The sequence below is a fragment of the Neoarius graeffei genome, chromosome 5 (genome assembly GCF_027579695.1).
Source record: "Neoarius graeffei isolate fNeoGra1 chromosome 5, fNeoGra1.pri, whole genome shotgun sequence".
Taxonomy (NCBI): domain Eukaryota; kingdom Metazoa; phylum Chordata; class Actinopteri; order Siluriformes; family Ariidae; genus Neoarius; species Neoarius graeffei.
Window position 1 is genome coordinate 12,941,041 of NC_083573.1, and position 22,814 is coordinate 12,963,854.

The 22,814-nt window shown below is 42.4% G+C and overlaps 1 protein-coding gene across 5 annotated transcripts in view; it reads right to left on the reverse strand.

Moving 5' to 3' along the window:
- LOC132886516 (triple functional domain protein-like) overlaps positions 1 to 22,814 on the reverse strand; it is a 340,453-nt gene that overhangs the window by 214,143 nt on the left and 103,496 nt on the right. For 4 of the 5 annotated variants that reach the window (XR_009654705.1, XM_060921223.1, XM_060921226.1 and 1 more), the window contains exons 2-5: positions 16,396 to 16,470; positions 9,078 to 9,192; positions 6,341 to 6,533; positions 1,556 to 2,044 (exon numbers count right to left, since the gene is read on the reverse strand). Coding sequence is in view for 4 of the 5 variants with exons in the window: in XM_060921223.1 (XP_060777206.1) it covers positions 1,556 to 2,044; positions 6,341 to 6,533; positions 9,078 to 9,192; positions 16,396 to 16,470 (872 nt within the window). In the remaining variant the exon portion in view is untranslated. Of the gene's footprint in view, positions 1 to 1,555; positions 2,045 to 6,340; positions 6,534 to 6,606; positions 6,674 to 9,077; positions 9,193 to 16,395; positions 16,471 to 22,814 lie in introns of those variants that run through there. The other variant, XM_060921224.1, reaches the window with a different exon arrangement.

Below are 22,814 nucleotides of genomic sequence, written 5' to 3' on the forward strand. Positions count from 1 at the left end.
ACAGTAAAGAGAGAACGGGGATTATAAAAGGGGGCAAGCTGAGGCATGGGACATTGATCTAAATCAGCATGTAAGTTTCCAGTCATTAGGGAAAAACAAAATCTGGCAATAATATAATAAATGCGAGTATTAGTGCCAGTAGCAAATGGGCAAAAAGATACCAATGATGCATACAGTATCATTCAACAATATTAGCACAAACCACACCATTTAAGACCATTCAAAACAATGTTCCCATTCAATTTGATTGAACAAAAGATATTAGCACCAACCATTCCATTCAAAACTATTAAATTAAATTACCATTCAATTCCATTCAAGAGTTTACCATCAGCTTCACCATTCAATTCCATTCAAGGATGACCACCAACTCCACGACTCAACACTATACTACAGTATTTGTACCAACAACACCATTAAATACCATTCAAGAATTAATTTAACACCAACCATTCCATTCAATACTATTCAACAGCACACAGTAAGCACTAACTATGCCATTCAGTACCATTCAATACTATTAGCACCACACATTCAGTGGTGTACCATTTAATACCACGGAAAATAACATTAACACCATACCAAACAAAAACATATTATGAAATACCAAATCAGCAGTAATATCTGCAACCATACCATTCAATACCATGTGACTGGATTAGCATTAACCATCTCATTCAACAGCCTCATTAGGACCATGCATCCATACCATTCAATACCACTGAACAAGTATCAGCTTCAACCTCATCTCATCTCATTATCTCTAGCCACTTTATCCTGTTCTACAGGGTCGCAGGCAAGCTGGAGCCTATCCCAGCTGACTATGGGCAAAAGGCAGGGAACACCCTGGACAAGTCGCCAGATCATCGCAGGGCTGACAAACAGAGACAACCATTCACACTCACACCCACGGTCAATTTAGAGTCACCAGTTAACCTAACCTGCATGTCTTCGGACTGTGGGGGAAACCGGAGCACCCGGAGGAAACCCACGCGGACACGGGGAGAACATGCAAACTCCGCACAGAAAGGCCCTCGCCGGCCACGGGGCTTGAACCCGGACCTTCTTGCTGTGAGGCGACAGCGCTAACCACTACACCACCGTGCCGCCCACATATTGTTGTACTGTCATTGTTAACATTAGCATCCACTCAGTGTTGCAGTACAGTTCAATACAACAAAATATTAGCACCATTCCAACCACTTAATACCATTAAACAATATGAACCGTATCAATCCCAACAAGCAGTACCAGCTAGTACCATGTAGTACGAAACCTTCTTCAACCTAGCATTAATTCAACTGTTCAGTAATTATAGTAGCATGAGCTATATTACTATTAATACTATTCAACAATATGAGAATCAAACAATTTGATACAATCAGAACAAAGTCTACTTTCCAAAACTTAACATTCAAGGACCATTACCAACAACAGTGAGGCATTCACATTGGTAGATAATAGCCCAAATTTAAAAATTAATTACCAATATTAGCCCCCAAACCATTTATCGTCCAAAATCAAGCTCCTCTTTTATCACTGTAGCTCTACACACCTTCTCAGCATCTTGTTCAAAGAGCCGCAGCTGGAAGCACTGGTCCAGTTTGACCTTTCTCCCATGCCAAGCCTGTTGCAGGTGGTGCCGAGAAGTGCGCAGTTCCTCCAGCAGACCTGAGACCCTGGGCGTCAGGCCCTGTACGTCTCCACCGGTCTTCATGCCGGCCTGCACACGCTGCAGCAGCCGTTGGCCCTCAGCTTCCAGTTCCTCAGTGGGAGCCTTTGCTACACGTTTCTTGAGAGCACTGTGCTCATCCATGGCGCATCGTGCCAACTCCAGGTCACCAGGGAGCTCACGGCGTGACACCAGTTCCTGGAGCTCCTTGAGGCGGGCGAGTGCACGTGCCACATTTCCTGCAAACTCCTCAAAGGCCACACGCACCTCAATCCACTCGTCATGATCATAGTCCAGACTTCCCTCCAGATCGGCTGTCAGCTGTGATGGGTCCACCACCTTAGACAAGCCCTCCAGAGATACCATTATGGTCTATAGTAATACATGAAATGAATGAAAACATCATTACATTCACTTTAATGGAAGCATAGCATGACCCTTAAACGTTAACCCTAAACATGAGCCCTGAGATGACATTTCAGCCCAGTTCAGAATATGCAAAACACAACAACAACCCCCCCCCCCACACACACACATCCTTTCTAAGGACTAATATGTACATTCCAATGTTTAAAATAAGCGAATAGTGTTGCCACGTCACCTTCAGACTACTAGGTATGAGCTTTGAACTTCTGAAAACTAGGTGGACTCTGACTTTTTTTAGTTGCAGTAATATATTTGTTGTCAAATTTATTATTAATAAATAGCAAAATTTCTCATCACAAAATTAACTTTACACGTTCACATTAGGAGGCTAGAACTCATAACTCTAGGTGCACTAACCCTTTCTTCTGCAATGTTATGGCAGTCTTCTCATCTTAGCATATTTTCCTATTATCATACCCTCAGTGGGAGTTTTCAGTCATACAGGAATTGCGCTTTTACAAACAAACCTATTAAGGCTTGTGTGCAACAGGAAAGTGCTTCCTGTTAGATCATTTATACCCCACGCTTTACTTAAGACGAATCAGTGAACATTCCAGAGATTTCATGTGGTTAGGAACAACATCAAACACATGTGAATCAACCCTCAGCCCCAAGAGAAATGAGCCTTTAACCTTTCAACCTTTGCAGTTGAAATAACTGTGCAATACTCAAAACATGTATTGTATTTGGATATTCAGTGTGTAACACAACAACACCAACTGAAACTATTTAGTGATTCAAATCTTTCTTCAGATTTAGAACTGAAATAGGTGTGGCCTAAACAGGAAATTAAAAAAAAGAACCACTGAAAAACACCAGATGTACTGTCAGCAGGTTGTGTGAATTCTTGCGCTGGCAGTTCCTCAAGCTCAGCTACAGTAACTTGCAAAAGTATTCATCCCCCTTGATGTTTGTCCTGTTTTGTTGCATGACAAGCTGGGATTAAAATTGATTTTGGGCGGGTCCGCACCATTTGATTTACACAACATGCCTACCACTTTAAAGGTGAAAATTGTTGTTTTATTGCAACATAAACAATAATTAAGATGAAAAAACAGAAATCTGGAGTGTGCATAGGTATGCAACCCCCCCCCCCAAAAAAAAGTAAGTGCTTTGTTGAACCTTTTGCTGTGATTATAGCTGCAAATCTCTTGGGGTATGTCTCTATTAGCTTAGCACATCTAGCCACTGGGATTTTTGCCCATTCTTCAAGGCAAAACTGATCTAACTCCTTCCAGTTAGATGGGTTGCGTTGGTGTACAGCAATCTTCAAGTTCTCCCACAGATTCTCAGTTGGCTTGAGGTCTGGGCTTTGATTAGGCCATTCCAAGACATTTAAATGTTTCCCTTTAAACCACTCCAGTGTAGCTTTAGCAGTATGTTTCGGGTCATTGTCCTGCTGGAACGTGAACCTTCGTCCCAGCCTCAAACCTCTGGCTGACTCAAATGGGTTTTCTTCTAGAATTGCCCTGTATTTAGTGCCATCCATCTTTCCTTCAGTCCTGACCAGCTTTTCTGTCCCTGCAGATGAAAAACATCCCCATAGCATGATGCTGCCACCACCATGCTTCACTGTAGGACTGGTGTTCTCAGTGCGTTGGGTTTGCATCACACATGGCATTTTCCATGATGGCCAAAATGATCAATTTTAGTCTCATCTGACCAGAGAATCTTCTTCCATGTGTTTGGAGAGTCTGCCACATGCTGTTGGGCAAACTCCAAATGTGTTTTCTTAAGCAATGGCTTTTTCTGGCCAGTGTCCATAAAGCCCTGCTCTGTGGAGTGTATGGCTTAAAGTGGTCCTATGGACAGATACTCCCTTCTCCGCTGTGGATCTTTGCAGCTCCTTCAGTGTTATCTTTGGTGTCTTTGTTGCATCTCTGATTAATGCCCTCCTTGCCCGGTCTGTGAGTTTTGGTGGGCAGCCTTCTCTTGTCAGGTTTGTAGTGGTGCCATATTCTTTCCATTTTGCTATCATGGATTTAACGGTGCTCCGTAGGATATTCAAAGTTTGGGATATTTTTTATAATCCAACCCTGATCTATACTTCTCCACAATTTTGTCTCTGACCTGTTTGGAGCATTCTTTGGTTTTCATGTTGCTTGCTTAGTAGTGTTGCAGAGTCAGGGTCCTTCCAGAACAGGTTGATTTATACAGACATCATGTGACAGATCATGTGAGGAAACTGCTGTTTATAGAGACTACAACATGAGTGATAATAGGAACTAGCTCGGCTTACTGATGTTCCACAACATTAAATGTAGGCACGTCAGGTGAAAATTCAAATTCAATCCAAATTGCTTTTAACTGCTCTCGTTGAATTCAGAATTGAATGCAGAACAGCAGACTTTTTACAGAATTAAAATATGTTTATCCGTTCTTGACAAATTACAAATCAAAGATTGAAAACTGGCTTAATTTTTAGAAAACTGCTGTAATATTCTGTCTGAGGATCACATGGTCCAAAATGGGCCTCGTTAACGAATGAGATCAAATGTTTTTTCTTAATAACTTTTCTATTTTTCAAGATATTTACATGGAAATTGGCAGGCACATAGATGGTTGTACAGTGTACTGAATAGAAAGTTTGAAAATTTTGTAAACAAATTATGTAAATTAGTATTAATTATGCTAATTCAGTAAACACATTAAATCTGTACACTCAATAAAAAAGTAATAAAAGATTATTTCTAATACCCTCTTTGTGCTCTGTAGGCCTTTGTATTTCTAAGTAGGGTCTACTAGTGTCTATATTAACAAATATAAAAGATTATTTCGATTAATATTCACAGATTTCAAGGTGAAGCTCAAAAAAAAAACTGTGTGAGCCACATCCAATAAACAATTCCAGTTAATTGAACTGAAATTGACACTCGCGTTTCTGACTTACGGTTTTTAAACTATCATTCTGACTACTAAGATCTCAATATTTTTCATCAATACAACTCCACTTATATTCTAAAATAGTTATTTATTTACATGATTCAGTTTGATTTGAAAAAAAAAGTAGGTAAAGCTATGAAAACTCACTTCAGAGTCTCCTGTGAATCAGAACATCAAAACTAGCAGATGGAAAATTTTGCTGAATATTTCATCAGAAACAGTGAGAGCGAGAGAACATCCCTATAAAAGTTATCTGATTGATATTCACGAGTAATCCAGTTGGAAACCGATCAGAAGAGAGAGAGCCTGATTGTTTTCCAGTGACTCAGAAAGCACCGGCAGTTTCCTGACGTCCCGCGAGCAGAGAGTGTACTCTGTTGTACCAACTTCAACCTGCCGTTACTCCCAAAGTACTGAACAGATCTTAACGAGATACATTTCTTTGGAAAGCAGAGATAATAAGCTTTTTAATGATAGTATTCACAGTGGCAGAGTTGATGATGTTAAGGTTTGCGATGGGAGTGACAAGGTTGGACAGGATAAGGAACGAGCACATCAGGGGGACAGCACATGTGGAGAGCTTGGGAATTAAGCTAAGAGAGATGAGACTGAGATGGTATGGGCACATCCTGAGAAGAGATGCAGAGCATGTTGGAAGGAGAATGTTGAGGACGGAGCTGCCAGGCACACGAAAACAAGGAAGGCCAAAGAGGAGATACATGGATGTGGTGAGAGAGGACATGAAAGTGGCAGGTGTGGTAGAGAAAGATGCGGAAGACAGGGAGCAATGAAGACGAAAGATCCACTGTGGCGACCCCTAATCGGGAGCAGCCAAAAGAAGAAGAAGATGATTCACGATAGAAAATATTCAAGAGTTAAGCAACGACAGATTTGGAAACTTAGATGAGCATCTGCATGGACCATTTTCACAGCATGGTCTGATATGCCTAATAAAACTGCTAACATAATCTGGTTTATATAAGCATGAGATTCTGATTACCGGGCATTGTTTTGGGATTTTAGCCCACAATAGATGCATAATTGGACAGATGAGTGATGGTTTTAATTCTGTGCTGTGCTGTGCTGTGTTGCGTAACCTGATTGTCCGGGAAGCCGTTTTATCTTGTCTGTTCACTTAAATGGGTCAGCTCTAATTTTAACAGCTCTAGTTTGACGCGAGCACAGAAAATGTTCCTGCAACCTAATATCTGTGTGTTTACTTTCCCTTTTTCAGGTTTTCAACATTAAACTGGCACAAACAGTGACTTCAGCACAGAAATCAAAATGCAATGAACTTTCTGCTTTGTTGAAAGTCTTTATGTATAAATGTACCGTAAGGTCATTATTTTAACTCCTCACCTCAAACTCGAACTTAGAGCTGCCGAAGTTGGTCCTCTGCTTCTGCCAGAAGTTGTCGGGTTTGATGATGAGCGCGACGTGGATGCAGGATGGGAAAGACTCCTGCAGGATCTTCAGCAGGGGCTTGATGGAGTCCCATTTGGAGCCTCGCATGTCCACAATGACAGTGAATCCATGCCTGCTGACCTCCTCGCTGTGGAGAAATAAGACTTTTGAAAACATCTGGATGAGCGTGCTGAATAGTACGACCAAACTGTAATACTCACTGTTACAGCAGAGAAGAAAAACTTGGAACAGAGCTAAAATCCACAGCTGCACTTTCCATACAATCCGAGTCTTAGATTAAACTGAACAGAGCACATGTGCTCCACTGAATCATACTGACCACCCAAGGGGAGGGAGGGGAGAGAGAGAGAGAGAGAGAGAGAGAGAGAGAGAGAGAGATGGAGAGAGCTGGACAGAGACAAACAGAGGGAAAGACAAAAGGAGACAAGCACAAAAAGAAAGAAAGAAACCAAGAGAGCATGAATGATAAGGTGACCAGATTTCTGAGAAGAAAACTGGGGACATTTTCAGTTCGGCTGTGAAAAATCATTAAAACATGTAATGTTTTCATCTTTGTAATAAAAAGGGGGAACATTTCTGGTTTTCATGTATTTTGATCAGGCATTGCATAAAAAGTGGTATTTTCCTCACTGAGGGCACCGTAGGCCGATTCTGCAACTGCTTTAGGTTCACGTTAATTGAAGACAATGTGAAAATCTCTGGTATGGGTCCATAGTTTAGATTTATAGACTCTTAAATTGTAGGCTAGCTGAAATAGATGCTTTAGACCCATGAAAGTAAATATATTAAATTAATTACCATATATGCCACTAGTAATGGACAATGTATTTAAAAATATACAAAGCACACAACACTATTTCAATAAACAGTTTACTTCAATCCAAGCAATTTCAAGGTATGGTAACATTATTATTATTATTATTATTATTATTATTATTATTATTATTGAGGATACAAATGATTCCCGATCTCCCATAACCGAAATTGTAGCCATAGCTGAATTGACGACCGTGCCTACATGAGTAGCCTTAATCAAAATTAGTAGTCCGCTACACATCACAACAAATTATACAAATTACTGACACTTTGGTAACATTACCATAAGCCTACAGCTTTACATAGCCAGATACTCTGTGGGATAACACACCAATTTGTGTGTAAGTTTGCTTATGCCATTGAACTGTTACAATTTTACCTCAGCTGGATTTCTGTTACAGCAATGATGCATCTAGCAACAACTTCATCTGACTGATTGGCGCTGCACTGAGCTTTCTCCTGCTAGCATTAGCTGCAGTAGGCTATGGTTTGTTAGGTCAACTGCTACATCTCAATACAGTGTCATATACAACATCGCAAAATGTAGCTTACATATTTATGGTCATGAGCTTTGGGTAATGACCGAAAGAACAAGATCGCGGATACAAGAGGCCGAAATGAGTTTCCTTCGCAGGGTGGCTGGGCGCTCCCTTAGAGATAGGGTGAGAAGCACAGTCACTCGGGAGGAGCTCGGAGTAGAGCCGCTGCTCCTCCACATCGAGAGGAACCAGCTGAGGTGGCTCGGGCATCTTTTTCGGATGCCTCCTGGACGCCTCCCTGGGGAGGTGTTCCAGGCATGTCCCCCCGGGAGGAGGCCCCGGGGAAGACCCAGGACACGCTGGAGGGACTATGTCTCTCGGCTGGCCTGGGAACGCCTCGGTGTTCTTCCCAAGGAGCTGACCGAGGTGTCTGGAGAGAGGGAAGTTTGGGCTTCCATGCTTAGACTGCTGCCTCCGCGACCCGGTCCCGGATAAAGCGGAAAAAGACGAGACAAGACGACACGAGACATATTTAAAGGCTTAAGAACAGATGACAAACAGTGTCACTTCGGCCTACAAGAAAAGACTATGGTTCACCTGTCCAGGAACGGATGAAGCAATCTGTCAAAGCTGAATGAGTGACTTTAGTTGAGGCAAAGATTCTAGCGCTCCGCTAAAACGTTGTTCCTCAGCTCCACCAATCAAAATACTGGAAAGGCTATTGCCAGAGGTGCTCTAGAACATCTCCAGTATCGGCCTGAGCCTGTCTTAAAATGATTCACAAAACAATGTGCAAGGCGTCTGCTGAAATCTGGTAGATGTTTCGGTTTGTTTGTTTTTTTCAGGTCTGTCAGTCATGGTTAAAAATGGGGATATTTCCAGGGACAGCTCCAGCCTCCACCAAAAACAGGCTGTCCCCGGAAAACAGGAACATCTGGTCACCCTACTGAATGAGAGACAGAATGACAGCAAAACAAAAAGAGACAGTGATAAAGAGAAGGGGAAAGAAACAGGTGAGTGGGGGAAATGGGAAAGAAAGTGAAATTGTGAAGAGAAAGAGGGAAACAAAGGAAAGACAGAGAGGAAGGAAGCATAAAAAGAAACAGAATGTGACAGAGTGCTCAAGAAAACAAACAAGTGAATAAAAGAGATGGAGGAAGACAGATACCGAGAGAGGAGAAAAACAGCTGTAAAATCTGCAAAAAAAAAAAAAAACCCTGACATCTGCTAAAATGTGAAGAAAAAAATGAATGAGAAGTGTTTTCAGTTCAAATGTGCCTTAATTATGAAACACTCATTTGTGGACAGATGGATGATGACAGATCCAGAACTCGAGAAAGAAAATAACAGAAACGGACATAGAGGTAAACCCTGACCTGGGGATGCCTGCGAGGTAGGCAATGAGGCGTCGCAGATCCTCCTGTCTTATTCTGTCATGGTTGGTCCTGGCTGGGAACGTGAGAACCGGGCCTCCTCGTCTGTCACGACCTCCTGCAGAGCAGACCAACACCGCGACACATCACACACTGACGACCATTTCAGTTTAACTCTCCCCATAAGTGAAATAATAAAAGCGTGTAATCACTGATGTAGTGAAGTGTTCTGTGAAGAGATGGATGAAGTTTATTTGATATTTTTGGAAGACGTCTCCACTGCCAGTGTTTTGTAATAGTCAAAACTGAAGCTGTAACTTTGAATTTTCAGACACAAGAAAGAAGAGTTTGTGCTTTTTGTCTTATTACCGAATTCAAGAGAGCGAAAAAGAGGGAACAACTGTTTATACGTGCTATAACTTAAGTAAAAACTGGAACTTGTTTTGCGGATGTTCCACAACATTAAATATACTTATAACCCAAGCTGAAGCCAAAAGTTGACATACCCCTGGGCCCGCCACGATTATTGGCACCCCTTGTAAGGGCTAAATACGGTGCTAAGTCATGAAACCGGCTATTCCAGGTCCTCTAGCCACCCATGTGCCCTCCACTACACCTACTGCACCACTCACCCTTGACAATCAACCAGCTTACCTCATCCACGACATTCTCAACTCTCGCTGCAAGGAAAATAAATGGAAGGGCTACGGCCCCAAGGAGCACTGCTGGGTCCTGGCCAAGGACATCTTAGACAACTCCTTTGCAAAAAATTCTACACTGAGCACCCTGATAAACCAGGCCCTTGCCCCTGGGGCCATCCAAGAAAAAGCACTGCTCCCAGAGTGAGCTCCTAGGGGGTTTTGCAATCAAGACTTCACTTCCCAGGATTCACAGTGGCCTTCAAATATAGCCACCTCAGACTACAACATTCATCCTGCACTTCCCTCTGTCCCTCTCTGAGACACCAGTAAGATGCTGACCTCTTCTGCTCCTCAGACTCGCCTGATCCATCCTGATGTCCTACACGTACGTCTGGCTGGAGTCTCATCACATCGTCCATGGACAGTCAAAAGTCACACTTGGAAGTTGGCTCTGGACACTTCCAGTAATACAGTTATGCCTGAGGACTACAGCTGACTTGCTAACTTTAGGACTGCAGTTGGTTGTCATGAACTGTTTTGCACTCAAGTCTCCATCAATGAACAGTTGATAACTTCAACAAAAGACTTCATGTTAAAACTATAATGATTTTCCTGGTTTCACAGTTATACTTTGTGACTATATAGGACACGGTTATAGCAGTGAGTTATTTATAATCACCCTATCTGTTATCACCCAAATGAGGATGGGTTCCCTTTTGAGTGTGGTTCCTCTCAAGGTTTCTTCCTCGTGTTGTCTGAGGGAGTTTTTCCTTGCCACCGTTGCCACAGGCTTGCTCATTGGGGACAGATAAAATTAGCTCATGTTTAAAGCCTTTAATTTTCTGTAAAGCTGCTTTGCGACAATGTCTGTTGTTAAAAGCGCTATAAAAATTAACTTGACTTCACTGCTCTCAGTCTCCTGATTTCTAATTGCACACACAGCACTCAGTCTTTGCAAAGTAAACACTCAGTTCCGTGCGCCTGACTTTACCAAGCCTTTTGATTATCGTGCTGCTTTACTGGTTACCTCGCCTGGGACGAAGTCCACCAGGGGGCAAGGTATTGTTTTCGGTGGGGTTTCTTTGTGTTTGTTTCTTTGTTTTGTTGTTAATGATATTACGGAAAAACAGCTGGACCAATCTTGATGAAGCTTTCAGGATAGATGGGCATTGGTCTCAAATAGAACCTCCAACATTTTGAGGGTGTTCCGGTCAAGGTCACCAAAAAGGTCAAAATAATTTTTTCCCAATATCTTCCTTCATATTCTTTCAGATGTGTTCTGACTGGCTGAGAGCAGTACGGTGTGTTCTGATTGGCTGAGAGCAGTACGGTGTGTGAATGAGAATCAGAATCATGTTTACTGGCCGAGTATGTTCACACACAAGGTCAAAATCAAGGTCAAGGTCACAAAAAAGGTCAAAATTGTTTTTTGCGATATCTTCCTTCATATTCATCACAAGTGCTACAGGGCGAGGGTTGTTTTGCCTGGCAACACTTGTTTGACCTTGTTTTGTACTTTGGATTTTGCATTTTTGATCCTGCCTCTGATTTCCAATATGTGCCTCGCCTGACCATTGCCTGTTTTTGACTCTGCCTTTTGCTTAACAATTTGGATTTGTCTGCCAGTTTGCCTTATAAACTCCTTTCTGTTTTTACAGCCGTCTGTCACCTGCCTTTCTGACCAGGTGCCAATAATCGTGGAAGGTGCTGTATATTCAAATTCAATTTTTCACATCACACACTTCATGTTAGCATACCTTTCCTGTTTTACATCAATGAGAAATATTTTGATATTTCCATAAGCGGTAATTTCAAACTAGGTGGCATGGTGATGTAGTGGTTAGCACTGTCGCCTCACAGCAAGAAGGTTCTGGGTTCGAGCCCAGTAGCTGACGGGGGCCTTTCTGTGCAGAGTTTGCATGTTCTCCACGTGTCTGCATGGGTTTCCTCTTAAGTGCTCCAGTTTCCCTCACAATCCAAAGACATGCAGGTTAGGCTAATTGGTGGCTCTAAATTGACCGTAGGTGTGAATGGCTGTTTGTTTCTATGTGTTAGCCCTGCAATGATCTGGCGACTTGTCCGGGTGTACCCTGCCTCTCGCCCATAGTCAGCTGGGATAGGCTCCAACTTGCCCGCGACCTTGCGCAGGATAAGTGGTTACAGATAATGGATGGAATGTTAATTTTAAAATAATACCAAAGAGACAGATTTATTTCAGATATTCAATGGCTCAAAAGTTTACATATATTTTGTTAGTATCTGGTGGCATTGCCTTTTCATTGGCTTAACATGAATCAAATACTTGGGGTATATTTCCACTAGCTTCTCACAATATGTTGTGAGAATTTTTAACTCCGCTTAGGTTTGTGAGTCTCCATGCTCAGAAACATTTTTTTTTTTTCAGTTCAGTCCACAAATGTTCAATGGGATTCAGGGCAGGGCTCTGTGATGGTCATTCTAATACTTTCAACACTGTTGTCTGTAAGCCTTTGTGTTACAACACTAAAAATCACTGTCTTGCTGGAAGGCTCAGTTGCAACCAACTGAGCCTTCCAGCAAGAAGGCTCAGTTGGTTGCAACTGAGCCATCCCCATGCACTGTGAAACATGGGGATGGCAGCATCATGTTGTGGGCTGTACTGCTGATGTCTTGAGGTTCTGCTTCAGTATTTCCAAAATAATCTTCCTTCCTCATCATGCCATCTATTTTCTGAAATTCCTTTTCCAGCAGTACAGCCCACAACATGATGCTGCCATCCCCATGCTTCACAGTTGGGATGGTGTTCTTTGGATTTAAAGGCTTAGCATTTGTCCTCCATACAAAGCACTGATCATGTTCAGAGAACACTCCTCAGAAAAGCTACTGATCACCTGCAAACCTCAGTATGGCTTTTTAAGCCAATCTTGGAGTAGGGGCTTCTTTGTTGCCGTTCAGGTTATGGCAGTACAGTATTTTATTAGTGAATGTGTATATTTTGTTGCATGATGCCTACACCATCTTCATGAGTTCTTTTGCTGTTATCTTTTAGAAAAGGTTTAGAACTTTTCAGGTTGCTTGTATTTTCCCATGGTAAAATACAGCCACAGGTACACTCCCAATTAAAGCTAGACTGCCTTTCAGATTTTTCAAGTGCAGGTCATAAAAAGAATTTTTCCCAACACCCAACTATTTTTGTTTAGTGGACCGAAAGCTACTGAATTCGAGTCAGAGACTTCCAATTTTATTCGTTTTTTTTTTAACAGAACAATTAATGAATTTAGGGCCACATGGCCTTAAATTCTCTGCTACTTTTGCCTGCTTCACTATGACGCAATTCAAGTTACTACGTCATGCATCATGTGGTGGGCTTTCCCTGTTCGCGCAAGGCATTGTGGGATACAAATTTGAAACAGGAGAGAAAAATAGAGGGCATGAGTGTGTGAATGAAATGTGAAAGACCGACTACAGTAACAGAAAGCGAGAAGAAAAGACATTGTTATATACAAAGGAAAGGAAACGCAGGACCAAACTAATACAGTAAATATCAGCGGTCAGTGAGCACCTCGATGTGATCAGCTGTTCGTTTAGCGACAGAATGATGTAACTGTCAGTGCACGGTCAAAGGTAAACCTGTGCATGCATACACGGACTTCCTCTGTCTGTTTGACTGCACGAAGTGAGCGATTTCATGCACATTATTTGCGAGGGAATCCCTTCAAATTAAATAACTTCCCAGCCACAAAATGGCCTGACATTTTGTGAGATATCACAGAAATACACATATCACAATGAAAAAATTTTAAGAGGGAACTAAATTTCAACGATTTTATGAAATCAAAAGGCCGTCTCACTTTAACCCTAATTATGAGAATTGGCCAATCAGAAGCTTCTAAAAGCCATAAGATAAATTTCTGGAATCTTTCAGGTTGTTTAAAAGAGAAAGTCAACATGGTGTATGTAAACGTTTGACCCAATGGAATTCTGATATAGTGAATTAAAGCTGAAATAAGCCTATCTCTAATGGATTATTTTTCGAATTTCCACTGATGTAAACCAATTAGATGTCCTATTTGAACTGTCAAAATAAAACTTTGACCTCTAGTGTATAAATAGTTTTTAAAAACAACTTTTTGGTTCTTTAATTAATAAAAGTCAGTTTTGGCCAGTTGTTTTACAATAGTTGCCAGGTGGCATGGTGGTGTAGTGGTTAGCACTGTTGCCTCAGAGCAAGAAGGTTCTCTGTCACCTATAACATTGCCAAACACCTAGCCACCATCCTGGCTCCTCTTGTTGGAAACACGCCACATCACGTCAAAAACTCCCAAGATTTTGCTCCTAAAGTTGCAGACCTCAAACTAGACTCAGATGAAACCATGGTTTCCTACGATGTCACTTCTCTATTCACCTGCATTCCCACCACAGAAGCAGTCAAAACTGTTAGAAAATGACTCCTTCAAGACAGCACCTTACTGGATAGAACGAACCTCACCATGGACCAGATTTGCACCCTGCTTGACCTCTGCCTGACCACCACCTATTTCCAGTTTAATGAAAGTTTCTACAGACAGAAGCATGGATGCGCCATGGGCTCACTGGTGTCCCCTATTGTGGCCAATCTATACATGGAGGAAGTGGAACATAAAGCTTTGACCACTTTTTCAGGGGTTGCTCCCAGCCACTGGTTCAGACATGTGGATGACACCTGGGTTAAAATCAAAACCCATGAGGTGGAAGCCTTCTCTAAGCACATCAATGCAGTGGATATCAAGAAGAAGAAGAAACCTTTATTTGTCACATGCACACTTCAAGCACAGTGAAAGTCATCCTCTGCATTTAACCCATCTGAAGCAGTGAACACACTCAGAGCAGTGGGCAGCCACACCAGAGCACCCAGGGAGCAGTCAGGGGTCAGGTACCTTGCTCAAGGGCACCTCAGCCCAAGGCCGCCCCATGTTAACCTAACTGCATGTCTTTGGATTGTGGGGGAAACCGGAGCACCCAGAGGAAACCCATGCAGACACGGGGAGAACATGCAAACTCCACACAGAAAGGCCCTCGCCAGCCGCTGGGTTCAAACCCGGAACCTTCTTGCTGTGAGGCAACCGTGCTAACCACTACACCACCGTGCCGCCCAGCTTGGGTTGTTGTTTACTTCCGGTGTTTATTATCAACATCAGTTTCACTCAGGATGACGTCAGCGGGAATAATCTAGCCTTCTTGAATTGTGATGTACACATTAGACAAGACAGAAGCCTTAGCATCGAGGTCTACCGGAAACCCACACACACAGACCAGTACCTACTCTTCGACTCACACCATCCACTGGAACACAAATTGGGGGTTATTAGGACCTTGCAACACAGGGCTCAGAACATTCCTACAATGGTAGAGGGAAAAGAGAAGGAGCAAAATCGCATCAAGAAAGCACTTCAGAACTGCGGGTATCCCAACTGGGCTTTCTTCAAGAGCAGAAAAAGGAACATAACGTACAAGGAGGATAACAGGAACAAACGCAAGAACATGGTCATTCCCTACATTTCTGGTCTATCTGAGAAACTCAGGAGGATCTTCTACAAACACAACATTCCGGTACATTTCAGACCCAGTAACACCCTGAAGCAGAAACTGGTCCACCCTAAGGACAGAATAGTCAGACACTAACAGGGCAATGTAGTGTATGCCATTCAGTGCAGTGAGGAATGCACGGACTCGTATATTGTGGAAACAAAACAACCACTTCACAGGCGCATGGCTCAACACGGAGAGACAGTTCCTCAGGCCAGGACTCTGCTGTCTATCTTCATCTTAACAACAAAGGACACTCATTTCAGGATTGCAACGTACACATTTTAGCCAGAGAGGATCGTTGGTATGAGCGAGGAGTTAAAGAAGCCATTTTTGTCAACCTGGAACGGCCATCACTGAACAAAGGTGCTGGTCTAAGACATCATTTATCAGCCACCTACAATGCTGTCCTTGGCACACTTCCCAGACAACTGAATGCACACCAAAACCCAGCTGTTTTCAGTGACTCACAGGAGGACAGAGAGAACCAACAATCCATTGATCACCCCAACAACTCTCTAGGGCGTTCACACCCAGCCCCCAGTGACCCACACCAGCAGGATGACTCAACGACACCTTAGGATTGCTTTTCATCCATGAGAGGATAAATACCTGATACTCCCTATTAGTCAGACAGAACTGAAGAAGCTTTTCGAATGAGAGGTGAAATGTCTTCAAGAATCTTCAAGCAAGTCCAGTTGCTCTCTTTTACCACCCACAACTAACCCCAAACTGCTCCCCAGACACTGTAGTATAGCTATCCACTGCTCTGGGTATGTGTGTGTGCTCATTGCTCACTTGTGTGTGTTCATTGCTTCAGATGGCTGAAATGCAGAGGACGAATTTCACTGCGCTTGAGTGTGCATGTGACAAATAAAGACTTCTTCTATAAAACGTTTCAAGCTGCAGCATCACACACTTAGAGGAAAGTGCTAGCTGCCCTCTTCTACGTACGTGAGCTCACAGAAGCCCATGACTGTCTCGTGTCACTACAATTGAAAGGACAGACAGCACAGCCAATTTTGCTCCCTTAGCTTTCAGATTTTGCTCACAGACAGCTGTGGCTTTGTCGGAATTCAAACTTGCACTGCTGTTCCACTTGTGAGAAGAGTGATGCATGCTGTGCGTTAACTCACCTGATAAAAACGCCACTTTCTCTTTCAGAATAGGCAGCACTTCGATGGCCTTCATCTCCTCATTTCTGTTGAACCCTGCAAAGATGGAAGAGACCATAATCCACATTAATGATCATTTCTGAAGGACATACAGCACCACACACAATCTGACACATTGCAATTATTACAAACACATCATTTCACATATCCTTCATTCGAAGAAACCTAAAAAACCAGAAGTCATCTCAATTCATTATCTCTAGCCGCTTTATCCTGTTCTACAGGGTCGCAGGCAAGCCAGAGCCCATCCCAGCTGACTACGGGCAAAAGGCGGGGTACACCCTGGACAAGTCGCCAGGTCATCACAGGGCTGACACATAGACACAGACAACCATTCACGGTCAATTTAGAGTCACCAGTTAACCTAACCTGCATGTCTTTGGACTGTGGGGGAAACCGGAGCACCCGGAGGAAACCCACGCAGACAGCATGCAAACTCCGCACAGAAAGGACCTCACCGGCCACGGGGCTCGAACCCGGACCTTCTTGCTGTGAGGCGACAGCACTAACCACTACACCACCGTGCCGCCCAACCAGAAGTCAATTCATTAATATTACCGTGGCAATGCCATGCTTTGGATGAAGTACTCTGTGATATCCCATCTTCTCACCAGATGGCGTGATATTAATATCTGAGGAAGTGTCAGAAGGGTTGTATCCACTTGTTTATATGCAAATGTGCATTAGAGACCCTGAATGAGACATCTTTCTACCACGTCTCTTTCTAAGTCAAACAGACACCCACAAACGCTATACATGAACATCATTATCGCTTATCATTACCTGCTAATCAGGTTCCTAAAACAGCCCATGCAAAGTGACATTCAAAACAGTCGAGAGAGAAGTAAGCAAACCACTCCCAGTCATGTAATATTGATGTTTCAGGATGTGGACAGTGTGTTTTTAGTGCATGCAGCTCCAACCTCGCAGCTATCGATCCCATTAGCTCAGCCAGCCAGCGAGTCAGCAGCAGTCAGGCACCACTGCCCATTATAATGCATTATGTCACTGCGTTTAACTGTCCTGCATAGCATGACTTTGAGGAAATGATCGGTCACTGCAGAGAGGTTAGTCAAAAATGAGAAACACTGTACGTGTTTAATCAAGCTTCTGGATCTTTTGCAAATTTGAAAAAAAAAAAATCTTATAACTGGGGCGGCACGGTGGTGTAGTGGTTAGCGCTATCGCCTCACAGCAAGAAGGTCCGGGTTCGAGCCCCGTGGCCGGCGAGGGCCTTTCTGTGTGGAGTTTGCATGTTGTCCGCGTGGGTTTCCTCCGGGTGCTCCGGTTTCCCCCACAGTCCAAAGACATGCAGGTTAGGTTAAGTGGTGACTCTAAATTGACCATAGATGTGAATGGTTGTCTGTGTCTATGTGTCAGCCCTGTGATGACCTGGCGACTTGTCCAGGGTATACCCCGCCTTTCGCCCATAGTCAGCTGGGATAGGCTCCAGCTCGCCTGCGACCCTGTAGAACAGGATAAAACGGCTAGAGATAATGAGATGAGATCTTATAACTGCTGGGTTGCATTTCATGACCTGCTCTTTTCTTGCTTACTTTCCATCAGTGGAGATGTCAATTAATTTTTTTTTTTACCTCCCATTCAATATTGTGCGGCGGCATATGGTGGTGTAGTGGTTCGTGCTGTTGCCTCGCAGCAAGAAGGTTCTGGGTTCGAGCCCAGTGGCTGACGGGGGCCTTTCTGTGTAGAGTTTGCAAGTTCTCCACGTGTCTGCGTGGGTTTCCTCCGGGTGCTCCGGTTTCCCCCACAATCCAAAGACATGCAGGTTAGGCTAATTGGTGGCTCTAAATTGACTGTAGGTGTGAGTGGGAATGGTTGTTTGTCTCTGTGTGCCAGCCCTGCGATGATCTGGCGACTTGTCCAGGGTGTACCCTGCCTCTCGCCCATAGTCAGCTGGGATAGGCTCCAACTTGCCCGCGACCTTGTTTCGTCCAAGGTCGGACTTGATTCTTCGGCAGCCAAACCAGATAGAACATGATATCTGGGTACTCATGGTCGATAGAAGCATCTTATCTTCAGAAAAGTCTGACTTTTTGAAATAACATGGGTCAAAACCACACATATCTATCTTCTATCTTCTCTTTGTATCGAATCTTGGCTCGAGTGTTCAAATCGTGGTAATACTGAGAAAATTCAGCATTGTTTATAGACACGCTTTCAGCGGCTGCCATACTAGTTGCTTTGCATATCCACCATCATGATGGACGCTTATGACGCAGCACATTTTGATCACGTGGTTGCAAGTCATCTATTGGATTTACCTGAATAAACACATTTCTAATAGACATGTCTTTATTTCCTTTAACGAACACTTCTGGTGTGCAAGTATAGTTACAATTTAAAATGTTGTAATCTGTCACAAAATACATCTAGCATATCACACGCAGGCTGGAGTCATACTATTCTCAGTGCGGTTTCTCCACAGTGCATACACAAGCAAGTAACATCAACAGGTGTCCTTTGACATTTGCTTGGCTGTAAAACTCACAAAGACGTTCAAGGGAATAACTCGTACTCGAAGACAGGCGTGTTAAATAAACAAACCATCACTGAGACACACAGCAGCTAAGAAGTCAGATACAAATTGTCATCATCTGCCTTTTTTTTTTAAAATCACAATTGGTCTACTGAGGCACTGATGAGCCTCCAGGCCATTTCTGGGTCAACATATTTTTGCTTTTTCATACACTATGGTAAGCAAACAAGACACCAAAGGCTCTTTTTGAAGGAATACCAATAAACAATGAGAACACATTTCTGTACTCAACCAAGCAACATACAAATGTCAAACCCACTACACAATGATGAATAATATGTCTCATTTTGATGTACAGCTAAAAAGCAATGAAGCTGAAGCGAACAAAAGTAATAGCTTAGGGAAGGTGGGAGACATAAATCGTCATTGTGGGCTGTAATATAGAGCTAGAATGAGCAACAAAATACATGGATGGTAACACATCCTGAGTTAGAGATGTTAGAGAAGCCTGTATACTAAATAAATGCATAAGAATATACAGTGGTGCTTGAAAGTTTGTGAACCCTTTAGAATTTTCTATATTTCTGCATAAACATGGCCTAAAACATCATCAGATTTTCACACAAGTCCTAAAAGTAGATAAAGAGAACCCAGTTAAACAAATGAGACAAAAATATTATACTTGCTCATTTATTTATTGAGGAAAATGATCCAATATTACATATCTGTGAGTGGCAAAAGTATGTGAACCTCTAGGATTAGCAGTTAATTTGAAGGTGAAATTAGAGTCAGGTGTTTTCAATCAATGGGATGACAATCAGGTGAGAGTGGGCACCTCGTTTTATTTAAAGAATAGGGATCTATCAAAGTCTGATCTTCACAACACATGTTTGTGGAAGTGTATCATGGCACGAACAAAGGAGATTTCTGAGGACCTCAGAAAAAGTGTTGTTGATGCTCATCAGGCTGGAAAAGGTTACAAAACCATCTCTAAAGAGTTTGGACTCCACCAATCCACAGTCAGACAGATTGTGTACAAATGGAGGAAATTCAAGACCACTGTTACCCTCCTCAGGACTGATCGACCAACAAAGATCACTCCAAGAGCAAGGCATGTAATAGTCGGCAAGGTCACAAAGGACCCCAGGGTAACTTCTAAGCAACTGAAGGCCTCTCTCACATTGGCTAATGTCAATGTTCATGAGTCCACCATCAGGAGAACACTGAACAACAATGGTGTGCATGGCAGGGTTGCAAGGATAAAGCCACTGCTCTCCAAAAAGAACATTGCTGCTTGTCTGCAGTTTGCTAAAGATCACGTGGACAAGCCAGAAGGCTATTGGAAAAATGTTTTGTGGACGGATGAAACCAAAATAGAACTTTTTGGTTTAAATGAGAAGCATTATATTTGGAGAAAGGAAAACACTGCATTCCAGCATAAGAACCTTATCCCATCTGTGAAACATGGTGGTGGTAGTATCATGGTTTGGGCCTGTTTTGCTGCATCTGGGCCAGGACAGCTTGCCATCATTGATAAAACAATGAATTCTGAATTATACCAGCAAATTCTAAAGGAAAATGTCAGGACATCTGTCCATGAACTGAATCTCAAGAGAAGGTGGGTCATGCAGCAAGACAATGACCCTAAGCACACAAGTCGTTCTACCAAGGAATGGTTAAAGAAGAATAAAAAGTTAGTGTTTTGGAATGGCCAAGTCAAAGTCCTGACCTTAATCCAATGGAAATGTTGTGGAAGGACCTGAAGCGAGCAGTTCATGTGAGGAAACCCACCAACATCCCAGAGTTGAAGCTGTTCTGTACGGAGGAATGGGCTAAAATTCCTCCAAGCCGGTGTGCAGGACTGATCAACAGTTGCTGGAAACATTTAGTTGCAGTTATTGCTGCACAAGGGGGTCACACCAGATACTGAAAGCAAAGGTTCACATACTTTTGCCACTCACAGATATGTAATATTGGATCATTTTCCTCAATAAATAAATGAGCAAGTATAATATTTTTGTCTCATTTGTTTAACTGGGTTCTCTTTATCTACTTTTAGGACTTGTGTGAAAATCTGATGTTGTTTTAGGTCATATTTATGCAGAAATATAGAAAATTCTAAAGGGTTCACAAACTTTCAAGCACCACTGTAATCCTTTCGACACAACACAGCATTAGAATAGATTTATATTTGGCTAAAAATGCTAAAAAAAAATTGCCTCAGATTTAGCCTTTAGCATGTAAATTACAACATCGTATCCAAGTACAATTTTTGATAACGTGAATGTTTTTGAATGGTGGTTTTCAAATTCCTGTTTGCAAATGTTTCTTGTTTAAGCATTTCTAAATGTACCTACAATGGTTCTGCATCATTCTTGCTGAAACTAAACTTAAATCGCGGCTGCTTACTTTATGAACTAGCATGCACGCACTGATAAGACAAGCCTGCACACTGTAAAAAATAGAATTATGCTTTGTTCAAGTAATTCCATATTCACAATTGAATGGACAAGAAAATATGAATAATTATTAACGAACAGAAAAATCCACATCAAACTGATAGGATGCACCTCAATGATGTGGAAATATACAATAGTGAATAATCTGAATTGAAAATACATAATTGCCACAGGTGTTTATTCAGCGCATGCTCTTAATGACCAAGACACGGGGTTTCCTCTCCCAAATGCAAAGGCTGTGTGTATTTAGGCTGTGCAGGGTCATGTTCTAAGTCAATCTGCATCTTAACAGTTAGAAGGGCCATGTTTTGACATGGATGTAGCTTGTGTTTCAGAGCAGCTAGATTAGAATGACAAGACGCCCCAATTACAAGTGCACTTATTATTGCACTGTAGCTTGGCCTGTGAAACCAAGTTCAAGTACTGAAGGGCCATGTTTTGATTAAAGAAATGAAACCCCATGTAGCCTATTCATGCTTAAAAAGATGGAAAATAGATTGAACTCAGGGGGCATGCGCTGTAATTATACAAATACTTGATTTTGTTCAAAAGGGCTTATTGAAATAAAGTTTTTAAAAAAGTGTGAAGTTGGGGGCGTTGTAGCTCAGGTGGATAAGGCGCCATACCATAAATCCGGGTTCGATTCCGGCCCGAGGTCATTTCCCTCCCCGTCTCCCACTCATTTCCTGTCTCTACACTGTCCTATCCAATAATAAAAGTGTGAAGTTTATTGTACATTATTGAAGTTTTGTAATTGTGTAGAACAATGAAAAAAGGCATGTATAGTTTAATGATAAATTGTGATAACCTCAATTGCCTTTTTGTACTACTGTGAATGCCACTGTTCAGCAAAAAGAGAAATCTATGTTGGCAGAATGAGGAATTGAAAATTGACTTAATTAAGAATTCTTAATAAAGATAACAGTGTTATCATAGTTTGGATTATCATGGGCACATCGTTGGCAAAACATAAAATTCTTAATGCAGACGGTTGCCTTGAAATTTCAAGTATTCTCAACTATTCTTTTTTTACAGTGCATGTTTACAGTGCCTGATGTAAAGACTCTCGTCTCTGCAAGCCTACCACACAGATTTAATACTTGTCATTTTTAGGGCATACCTAACAACATGTTTTCTTTCTCTCTCTCTCCCCCCCTTCTGTCCCTCTGAGTTACATGTTGATCCTGGGATTGAGATGCTGGCCTCTTCTGCCCCTCGGACCTGCTTGATCCATCCTGGTGCCCTGTGTCTGGTCGGAGTTTTATCGCCCCACTCCTGTGAAGGACGGCCCCATGAGGACAGTTGAGGGTTATACCTGTTAAAACCGTTAATATTATAGTCAGGCTGTCTGTTGTTGCCCAAATGAGGATGGGTTCCCTTTTGAGTCTGGTTCCTCTCGAGGTTTCTTCCTCATGTCGTCTGAG